General features: G+C 39.8%; 1 protein-coding gene across 1 annotated transcript; it reads right to left on the bottom strand.

Annotated features, from left to right (window-relative positions):
- Positions 1–1,166: 1,166 nt before the first annotated feature.
- LOC104422756 (naringenin,2-oxoglutarate 3-dioxygenase) lies at positions 1,167–3,568 on the bottom strand. Its single transcript, XM_010035184.3, has 3 exons — positions 3,043–3,568; positions 2,010–2,438; positions 1,167–1,625 (listed from the first exon to the last, which is right to left on the bottom strand). Exons 1-3 carry the CDS (start codon positions 3,397–3,399, stop codon positions 1,320–1,322), a joined length of 1,092 nt encoding a protein of 363 aa, XP_010033486.2. The 5' UTR covers positions 3,400–3,568; the 3' UTR covers positions 1,167–1,319.
- Positions 3,569–11,536: the final 7,968 nt, after the last annotated feature.

Here is an 11,536-nt window from a genome sequence, read left to right as displayed (position 1 = left end):
TGTCTAACCTCTTTGTTAGAACTTTATAATTGAATATTAGTAGAGAATTATATATCTCTCCTTAAGAGTAACCCCTATTTCAATTACAAACGACCTCCCACACATTAATCCTTAGTGATTGCAAGAAAGATTAGTACAAACCCCTTCATAGATAAGCACATCAAAGTTCTTATAAGAAAAAAAATAAAAGACTATCATTCTCATTAAACTGGCTTTTAATCAAACCGTAAAAAGAAAGGACGCGCAGAAATGCATCATCCACCAACTAGATTTTCATGCTTTTCTCTCAAGAATGAAAAATCTTAAATAAGCATTTCAGATGCTTTTGGGATGCGCATACTACTCAGCTGACCCCCTACCATATGTAAATTCATGTAACGCTCAATTCCATCAAGGACATAAATCAACCGTTCAATGTTATAGTCATGACGTCAAGCACTTCTAGATACTCAAGCATTCTCATGGCTCTAGGAAACTCCCATGCACTTTTTTGGAGATAATTTTTCGATTTGAAGGACCCAGTTGAAAAGTGCAACTTAAGTAACAATTTCAATTAGGGCCATACCCTTATGAAGAGAACTTTCAAGTTCAAAACCAAGAAACTTCAAGTAACGTTATTAAACTGACAATGGGAAACTCACCAATGAACATCAAAAGGCAATGGCTGAGCGTCTAGTTTTGACGCCCTAGACCATAAGTTGAAATCCGCCTCAACTTTTGAAGTCAAAGCCCAAGCTTAAAAGCGAATACTGATTCAAGAAACAAAAATGCCTTGTAGGCAAAACAATAGGGCACAAATCGGCTCCCCGGTTTCGTTCCCGATTCTCGGTTTTCACCGAAAATCATACTGAGACGCATTAAAATTTAGGACCAAACCAGGGATAACTAATCCAATTATCAATTATTTCTTGAAACCATACCCAAATCCACCCCCATTAAGTTTAAATGTAAGGTTACTATTAAAAATCCGGCACATCATTTGGTCGGGCTGGGATTCCCGGTGGCGGCGGGACCACCTAGCTCGCCCATTAAGAGACTACCGCTACCGGTACAGCTTAGCCCGACGCCCCCTACGCCATCATTATTCGCATCTAAATCGTCTTCAAGGCGCGCATTGAAGCGAGACTATATATATATCGATATCATTTTTCAAGATCATTATTTAGTCCGAGAAACAAGACCAATGTTATTGCAATGCCATACATAGAACGGCCACTGGAACAACCGTGATTCACGAGACTCTGTGGTAATGGGACCACAACAGCGAGGGAGGGAGCCAATGGGAAAGAACGTAAAGAAAGGCTTTGGAACTCTCATCATCAAGCGAAGATCTGCTCAATTGGCTTGGCTTCCAGCTTGGTCTTCTCCGCGTCCTTGAGCTGCTCCTGCTCCTTGGCCAGCTTCTTCTGCCGGGCGAGCTCCAGGTCCTTGCTCATCTTCCGCCTGTACATCTCCGCGAAGGTGATGGGCTCCGGCATGATGCACTCCTCCCCCTCCCTCACCTTCAGCGGGTACACCGTGGCCTCCGGCGCCGGGTTCTGGAACGTCGCTATGGAGAGGCGGCTGTAGTTGGAGTTCACCACCGCCTGGTGGTCCGCGTTCTTGAACCTCCCGTTGCTCAGGAACTGCGCGCAAGATTTCGGTCAGCGGGAGGGGTAGTGGCTAGAGTGTGGAATGTCCGCGACGTGTTTGATACAATTCCTCTTGAGATTTCTATTTCTTCTTTTGAGCGATTATTTCTTTTACAGTGAGATTGATTGGGTCGAGAAATTTTTCATCAAGTATTAGCATTTGTGACGACAAAGAAGTATGTGCTTTTTTCCATGGAGTCATGGAATATGGAAGCACGCCGCATGTTTGATAGAGTTCCTCTGAGATTGCTTCTTCCTTTCCCCCCAAGTGGTTTTCGTTCTTAGTTTCAGGGGAGAGATGGGTTGGGTTAAGAATGGATTGTGCTCGAACCATGATAATGCAAGTTCCATGACAGATAGATAGAGAAAAATACTCACATGACCATGATCGCCTAGGTTGACCACAAAAGCCCCTTCCACAGGCTGGACGGTGATCCAGCTCTTGCCGCCATCTCTGGTGGCCTGGAGGCCCCCCACCTGGTCCTGGAGCAGAAGGGTGATGGTTCCCGGGTCAGTGTGGCGCTTCAGCCCGAGCGTGAGGTCGGGCTGCGGGCATTTGGGGTAGTAGTTGACCACCACCTTCTGGTCCATGTCCACACATGCCTTGGTCAGTGCCTCCTTCTCCAGTCCCATTGCCTCCGAGAGGACCTCCAAGAGCTTGCAAGCGAGGGCCATGAGCTTCTCGCTGTACTGCTCTGTCACCGACTTCCATGCCTCCGGCTTGTCGGGCCATCGGGAGTAGTCTCGGGTTCGAAGCGGGTATGAGAAGTACGTCACTATTTCGCGCCAGTCCTGGACTGCTTCGCCCTGGCCATGAGTCAATCCAGTTTTGATTGAGTCCACTGGATGTTAAGTTCGAGCCAGAAAAAAGAATATTCTTTCTGATTCTATAAGTTAAATTGATTCCTACCATGCGAAGAAATTTAAAGGGACGCATCACTGTCACTACTTAAAGAAACACGTCAAGTTACTACTTCTCTGGATGAATTCCATAACATTTAAGTTGTTTGTGTATTCTCGTTCTTTCTTAAATTGTTGATTATTTCAGCCCATCACATAAATTAAAAGGCTTGCCTACGCAACACATTTGTCCTTTGCGACTATGGAGTACTAAAAATAAAAACCACAAAAGTGGTCCCAGCTATTGAACAGTTCATAACTGTGTATGCGGAAATTTCTCCAGTACCATTCTGCTGTGGAAATGCAGAAAGTAATTGGCAGTAAAACATGGTTATAAACAGCAGTAAATTTCCTATGTTTGATCACTCCATATGAAATTTTTTGAGGTAAATTAGTAGTCTGTGAACTGAAGCGTAGAAAATTGCTCATGGCACCATGGTAAAGTCTATAAGAGAAACCTCAAATTATATACCATTTTGGAGTTAGAAAGTAAAGAAACAAGCGTAATTACTTGGAGATGGCTCGAGACGATGAACCCCCCCTTCTTGCCGCCAGTCATGTCGAACCGGAGCTTCTCCTCCGAGGGCAGAGCGAAGAACTCACGCGCGAGCCGGGTCATATCGGTGATGAGCCCCGTGTCAACCCCGTGGTCAACCACCTGGAAGACGCCCCAGTCCTCGCACGCCTCCACGATCTTCTTGCAGATCTCGGCCCTCCGGCCGCCAACCTCATCGATCCCCGCCAGGGATATCACGGGGATCACGTTGCTGAACTGGTTGTAGGCCACCGTGGGGCGCTCATCCTCATCGCGGACGAACTTGGACTGGAGGGTCTTCTCCCCAGCCAGCGCGGTGAGCGTCTTCGCCATCTCCGGGGGCCGGCCCTTCACTGGATCAAACCGTGTCTCGCTCTTTAACTCTCGTGCTGTGAAGCTTGTGAATTTCTCTTGATCGTTCGAGTGCTGTGATTAGGGGATTGAAGGATGGGTTTATATGATGGTGGATGAGGCAAAGTGCGTGAAGGAGGGGTGGCAGCTGCGACCCCCCAACTACCCGCACCGCTAGCTCGTGCCTCTCTCGTCCAACCTACCCAATTCTAAGGAGCAGGAATTAACTTGTGGGCATCTGTGAACCGTAGATGGGAACCGATTCATTTAATATTTTTCGGTGGACATTAAGAACAATCTTGGGCCAAATATATTTTAGAAACCATTGTGTCAAGCATTTACCGACCGCTTGTTAAGTATACTTTTCATGTCGTTTTTAGGCTAAATACCTTTTTTTCATACATGAATCACATCAAGCACGGTTTGATACGGGTGCTTATAATTTTAAGGATTTGAGTAATTATCTAAATTGATTGTGATAAAGTTCGATGTATCTAGGCAACACGGCATAAATATCTTGTCATGGCAAGGATGGGTTATATACCATTGGGGAGGCGATGCTTTCAATATTACACTGTGATAATACATGACAAAAGAGAGAGTTGATCTTAGCTCAGTTGGTAAAAATCTCTTCCTGATCATTTGAATCAATACTGTGATTATGGATGACTTCGACTAAAGTGATATGAAGAGTGATATCAGAGGCGATTGCTAATTTTATAAAAAAATTGTTTAAAAAGTTTTAAACCCATTACACTTTTCATGGCAAGGATGGGTTATACATCAAGCACGGTTTTTATTTTGTCAATTGAATTTTAAATATTTTTCATAGTTTGCCAATTGAGTTGATCTGCCTAATTTCGATTGGAAATTGCTAACAAAGATGCTAGCCATCCTACGTGGCATAACCATTGCTAATATGGACAATATTTAATAATATTTAAATATTTTTTGAATTTTTGGATTATTTTTTTCCTTTTTTTTTTTTTTTTTTCCTTTTATTCTTCTTTTCATTTTTCCTCTTTTTCCCTCCACCGGGCCTTGCCAATGGCTGGCGGAGGTTGCCAATCTTAGGTGAGGGACAGTGAACATGCATCTTACTAATTTGGATTTTTTGGATAATTTTCCGTTAATTCAATGGGCCCTCCATTGTAATTGCTTGGATATCCACTGTGTGTGCTGTGTCAGAACAATTTCTCAGGAAAGGAATCTCAATCGGTTGTCTGCTCAGTATTTTTTGCGGTGTTGGATGTGGTGTATTTCGTTGGAAATTATTGATGGGTTGGGGACTCTAAGGTAGGGTAACGGATCTTCCGTATTCTTAATATATCACATTAAAAATAAAGTAGATGTTCTAATATGCATGGCCACATAACAAAAGCTACGGTCTACCCAAAATCCACCATATTGTTTGCAGGGAAAAAATAAAAATAAAAAATAAATCATTGCACTTGTACTAATTCAATTATAAACAAAAAAAAAAGTTTTAATTGTCCTAATTGATTTTAAATCTTTCAATTATACCGAGTTTTAAATCTTTTTGACGATTTGTTAATATAATTCACTAATCAATTGTAGCCAGATATCGCTGATATGGACGCAGCCATTCTATATGACACAATTGCCACTAATATGAATAAATTTCACAAACTTTTAATTATGTTTATTTTATTTTCTCTTTTTTGTTTCTTTATTTATTTTTTACAATTCAAGGTCAGCAAAGTAGCTAGGTGACTATCTCTGGCCACAAGTGAGGACCAGCGCCCTTGCCTAGTTTAGGCATGGGCATCACAACCCTTGTTGGCCATAGACAAGGGGCTCACGACCCTTCCCCAAATTAGGCAAGGGTCACGGCCCTCTCTTGAACCTAGGCGAGGACTTGTAACCTTTGCTGGTTTATAGTTATCCTCATTAGCACCAGCCGTACCACGTAGAATTATTGATATCCATAACAATGGTTTTCAGTCAAAATTAGTTAGACGGACTATATTATTAAATCATCAAAATGTTTGAGATTTAATTAGTAAAAATGAAAATTTTATGATTAAATTGATACAAAACAAAATATTTGTAACTTTATGGTACTTTTCCCGAGTTCGGAGCAATCCCAAAAACAATCCTAAGAAATTTGTCTCGTGTTGACTTCACGAGACAGAGAATCGGATAGGCGAAGCACGTGTACTGGGAAGTGAATGTCCGAGCGGTGCAGCAAAAGAGCGCACGCGAGGTCACCAATTCATCTTCCCTTCAAACGGGCCGTCTAATGATATTCTAATCGTAGCGTCTGGACCCACATCACATCGTCCATCCAATCATCTCTAGCTCAAGCCCAACCAACCGCAGGATTTCAGCAAAAGATCGCCAATTACGTGGATTTAATCGAGAATGACCAACCATGTCGGGCCCCGCCCTAATTTCGTACTAATCCGAGTGTGGATAGCATTTCTCTTCTGCATATATGTGACCAAAGATTAAGGGTCCTTTCCGGGTCGAAAGAACCGTGAGTGAAGATGAGCTGAATTTGGCATCCTTAACGAGGCAACTCGATAGATATCAGATTAGTCTCTCGCTTCAGACGAGTGCCAAGCCCGACAATTCGGGAATGGGCTGTGATTCTTCGTCCGACCCCAGCCGTCGACTTTCGACGTTGAAGAGTTACCTTACCGCCATATGTTGGAAGAGAGCAGTGGCGGTAGAGGAAGACATCGAGTCATTTTTTTTAATCAAAATTGCTGATATAAATACCAATCATATTACATGGCACGATTAGCACTAAGACAAATAAGTTTTACAAATTTTTTATTTTATTTTTCGAATTTTTTATTGTCTTTTTTTTTTTTTTTTTTTTTACAACTCTAGTTGGCCATTGATAAAGGCATGGGTCATAGCCTCCTCCTAGGCATGGGTTGTGCCTTGATCTTGCCTATGGCCAGCAAGGGTTGACTGATGAACTCGCCGATCAACAATTGAAGAAACAAAGAAAAGAAAAGAATAAATAATAATAATAATAATTTTAAAAAAACAATTAAAAAAATTATTCACATTAATACCGGTTATATTACATATGATGGTCGATATCATGTCATTAGCAAAAATTAGTTTAATAGACTTTATTGATAAATTATCGAAAGGTTTAAGATTTTTTTTGTTGTTCGGCCATTGATCATCTATTAAGTGGTAGGTCACGCACCAAACTCGCTAAAATACATGGGGCGCGAAACGGCGGGCTGTGCGGGGCGGAAAGGACAAACACAGCGCAGAAGAAGAAATCGATTGAAAAATGGGGATTACGTGGAGAGCGAGCGAGCGAGCGAGGACGGAGAACGGTCGCTTTCGGGAGGTTTTCACCGAAAGAAACAAGGGAGCCCAGCACCAGATACCAGGACGCGCGCACGAAAAATCAAAACGTCAAAGGATCACGTGCCGGCTCACCTACCGGTTCACCACCCGCAACCCCCACCCCCATTTGCTCCTCTACCAACGCCAGCCGGCCCGTGCTCGAGCCCGTAAGATGCTAAAAAAGCCCACTTTGACTAGGCTGTTCTAGAAGATTGAGTCGAAACTTGAGAAATCGGTGCAGGATGGTGAAAAACCAGATAGTAAATTCATTGACCCATCTGGGATATTGATCCCATAGTAGGAGGGCTTGTCTCGAATCCGGATTCTGGCCGTGATTTCGGGAATATGCTGTCCCCACCAGCCAAGGTATTATCGAAAAGCCCGCGTCGAAAATCTATCATCAAGGGCGATGCTGTGCTTGCTCCATGGCATATAGAGGAATGTATTGCTGCACTTTTCACCGTACAATTTCTGTGTCGGTTAACCCTTCGCACCGTCGTTTGATCATATGATAGAGTCATTAGAGGATGTCGTGATCATTTATACGATCGGCTTATCGCCTCTATATATCTTGGTCCCAAATTTACAATAGCAAATTGCTCCGTACGACTATTTCCTCCGTCTCTCTCTATCCATTTTTTATAGTCAATTTTCTCTTGGGGGGTCCCTTTTAGTTATAGGGCCAAGATGCGCGGGACATCAGGAAAAGCAGAGGTCAGAAAGGAAAAGATGCTGATGTTGCATTCCCTTCTTTCTGGCTTCGAGATTATAAACAAGCAAAAGATACTCTCCCAGGACATCCTCTTGGTTTTCATCACATCCCTACTTTATCTCTCAGATTAATCATTTGTGCGCCGTTTCTTTTTGAAACTTACGACCTGACAAAAAAGATAAGAGTAGAATATCCCAAAAAATCCCCACCTTCGAGCTGGGTAATCTGTGTAAAAAAAATAAATAGATAAATAGTATATCTATAAAGTTAGTAAGCGAGACAAATATATGCATTAACCGAACAAAAAGTAAGTAAATTTCAAGAATCACAAATAAATGTTTATAACCAACTCAAATGAGAATTGATGATTTGGAATAGATCGATATGTAATAAGATAAAAATTTTGTAAATTACACAAAGGAAAGTTGATAATTTCATGATATAGCCAGTAAATTTATGCCATCTATGAGAAAGATAAACAAACATTGGTGAATAGTATGATAAGCGTTTTTATTAGAGATAAAGAAGAAGAAGAAGAAGATGGTAATCGCAGGTGAGCATGGTTTTAAAGTGGAACTTGGAACTTGAGAAACGGACCGATGGAAACCTATAGATTTCAAGCTTCAAGATATGCAAGGTGGGTTTTAGGTTCCTAAAAATGAGGAATCTATTTTAATAGGTAGATTAGAAGTTTTTAGTTGGAAGAACCCGTAATTTGTAACCTAGAACTTGGAACAAGTTTCAATGTTTTTCTTGGTTTATGTTTTCGTGCAATCTTATGATATTCTATGTCATTCGATAATAAATGTATAATTTAGAAGCACTAGTCTGAATTCCATTATATGACCAAAACTTTTACTTTATTAATGTTCATATTTTCCGTGTCTTTATTGTCCATGCATTGTAGTAATAAGTAGTGATCATTAAAAGTTTTAATTCACTACAATTATTTAATTAATAATATAAGTGGAACCTAAGTAAACCTTGGAACTTGTGGCAGGGTGGGTTCTAGATTCTAGAATATGTAGAATATGTTCCGAGTTCCAAAATATGATGAACATATTCTAATGGGTAGATTCCAAGTGAAATCTATATGGAACTTAGAATCGCTTACCCTTAATGGTAACTTAACCAAAGAAAAGTTGGTAGTCACTCTAATTAAGATTGGTAATTCTAAAAAGATTTAGTAAATTTAATAGTTGGGAAATAATGCGATAAAAGTGATAATACAATTGAAAGTTGGTAAATTGGAAAACAAATAAATGTTGGTAACATTTCTTGTTAACCCAAATTTAATTGGGCAAAAGTGACGGTGGACTCAAATAATGGTTGATAATTTCATACTATAGTTGTCAACTTAAGACGCTAATAAGAAAGGTAAATACAGGGAAGTTTGTTCGTTATATATAAGAGAAGCTGGTAATTTAAAAAAATCAAATCAATGTCAATGATTAACTCCTATGAAAATCGGCAATATAAAGTTTGTCGGATAAAACTTGGTAATCACTCCGGTTTATGTTTGTGATTTCTACAAATAGTCAGTAAGTACAATGAGTTGGTTAAAAAAATTAATAGTTGATAATTCAATAGAAAAAAGGGTAAATTTAAAGACCAAGCTAATATTGATAAGAAATTTAAATCAACATTATTAACTCAAATCTAATTGGTTTAATTTTAAAAAGTCGGTAAATCACTCAAATAATGATTGGTAAATTCATTCAAGAGTTGCTATATATAAGGGGTTGGTACGAAAAGACAAATAAAAGTAGATAAAAGTAGAAAAGAGGAGTCGATCCTTTGGTAAATTGTCAAAATAAGATAGTGTAATTTCATGAAAGTGTCTCTAGTTACCAACTTGTTTGGGGAAAATTATGCAACCATTAACTTTTTTTTACCAAGAGCTTTATCTACACTAGTCCCTATAATTAGATACGATTTTGCCAGAGGATCATAGAGATACAACTGGATGATATATCTCGTTAAACACTAATGTACAACACACATGGCATTTTAAGTATCTTCCCTAGAGAAGAAAAGGGTAAAATTGAGGAGATGGGGAGGAGTTTGCAGTTGATAGCATGGCAAGAACCTTTCACGAAACAAGGCAAAGACGATGATGTAATGTCTTGCCTCATCTTGTTACTCCAAAGGGTCATTACGTCCTTGAATCCCCCAAAAGTCATCCCAGATCTTCTTGGATCCACCAAACCTACCTCTCTCTCTCTCTCTCTCTGTAAAAAGACAATGAGGGTCGTCGTGGGTGTGCGATCAGCAATCGAAAAACCGTCCAAGCTAATTGAAGGCAAGCATCCCTTGCAAAATCTTGCTGACGGCGACCTTCACGACCGAGAGAAACTGGTCCCTTCTCCTCCTCCTTTCTTTCCCTACAGAGAGAAGAAAAGTAAAGAACAAAGGAAAATGGAAAGAACGAGAAGAAGAAGACGAAGTGAGACTTTCAGTGTTTGCTGAATGTCTGTTCGCATCTCTGGCTTCGCTCGCCAATGTCTCGTGCCGTTCCCATGTGTCTCAATTCTTCAAGAGCCCAAAACGTGTCGGGCAAACGATCTCTGTTCGAGCACGCGTGGGACGAATCTTTCCATGTGAAAGATTGCAGAAGCGTTTTGAGGTTCAGCACTTAGAATTTGGACCAACGCGGGACAGTGAAAACGATGCGAAGGGCAAGGCAAGTTCAGCACTCCACGGGCTTAGATGGGTGTCCTTTTTTAAGACATTGCGATGCGTTACTTTTGTAAATGGAGAGAAGCATATGGTTCGAAATGTGCAATGAATTTGTGGTCCATTCACATAGGCGCGTGAATGATTTCGCACGTGCATATGCCGCACGATGAGTTTGGACACGTACAATATTGTTCACAATTGTCTTGTCCCAGTCTAAATCTGTGCACAAGTGGCAAGTCCGATTAACCTTGTTTTGCATTCAAGAACGAGGCACACCGCCCCGATTATTTGATCAGGTACATCACATAAATGGCTAGTTATATTAGGAGAATGCAGCTTAAGTTGGAGGAGTCTGGAATTACACATTTTTCTTAAAAGATAAGTGCATTGAAAAATCTCAAATTAATTTTAAAAGTGCAATCAAACTTTAAAATTTAGGAGAAATTGATCAAGTGTATCACATAAATAGGTACGTACAATAGGAGAATGCAGGTTAAGTTGGAAGAGTCCGTAATTACTCAATTTTTAGTACTTTTAAATAGGGTAACCAAGTTATGCCTTAGCTGGAGCGTTTCGTAAGTACCTAATCAAGAAAATTACACAATTTAAAGGCACTGACTTCTATTGTTATGTGCAATTTGTGATTGAAAAACTAGATTATTTTACGTTTTAAAGCACTTGACTTTTGAAGTTATGACTTATTTGGCTTATGGGGCTCGTAAGGTGTTCCATAGACTCAATAATTAGTAGCTTGGCCTTCGTGTTAAATTGCTAATACCCTAGATTATAAAATATAATAGTAAGTGTTCTCAAGATACTCGTTAATATTCTGCCACGGATTTATGTTAGGAATTTCCCTTAATGAAAGGAATTGACGAAATAAGAATAAGAACAAGGGAGCAGCTAGCATAACAGCATTGTTTTGCTCAATATTTTTCTTGTTATGCTCAAATTGAAACTGTGAACTTCTGACCGCAACTCTTAGATAATGTTAGATGAGCAACCGGTAAACTATAAAGTGAAAAGAATGGGTTTATTGTTGGGAACTAGATTATAAAAATAGAGGGATTATTTAAAAGACAAATCTAATAGAACAAAAATATAGGTAATGTATGAAGGGTTCAGCTGCAAATTTTCAAATATTGGATTTTTTTTTTTTTTTTTGGGTAAGTAAATATTGGATATTGTTCTACAGTCAAAAAACTAAAAAAATGGTGGATATTGCTCCAAAAAAAAAAAAAGATTAAGAACTGAAAAAAAGGTAGAAAAGTGGATATCTAGTATAAATTTCATTATTTTAGGATTGGTAATCGGTTAACGCATATGGAATACGATTTGATTTTTTTTTCCCTAAACTTTAGCCTTGTTTATAATTTTTTTAGGTTTCTT

The sequence above is a fragment of the Eucalyptus grandis genome, chromosome 10 (genome assembly GCF_016545825.1).
Source record: "Eucalyptus grandis isolate ANBG69807.140 chromosome 10, ASM1654582v1, whole genome shotgun sequence".
NCBI lineage: Eukaryota > Viridiplantae > Streptophyta > Magnoliopsida > Myrtales > Myrtaceae > Eucalyptus > Eucalyptus grandis.
Note: the sequence above shows the minus strand (reverse complement) of the source record. Positions and strands in the feature narration are given on the sequence as shown.

Coding starts and splice junctions, on each gene's coding strand:
- LOC104422756 (XM_010035184.3), bottom strand. CDS start 3,399: ATGGCGAAGACGCTCACCGCGCTGGCTGGGGAGAAGACCCTCCAGTCC. Junction 2,439..3,042: donor TCGTCTCGAGCCATCTCCAA/GTAATTACGCTT, acceptor ACTCATGGCCAG/GGCGAAGCAGTCCAGGACTG. Junction 1,626..2,009: donor ACCTAGGCGATCATGGTCAT/GTGAGTATTTTT, acceptor TCTTGCGCGCAG/TTCCTGAGCAACGGGAGGTT.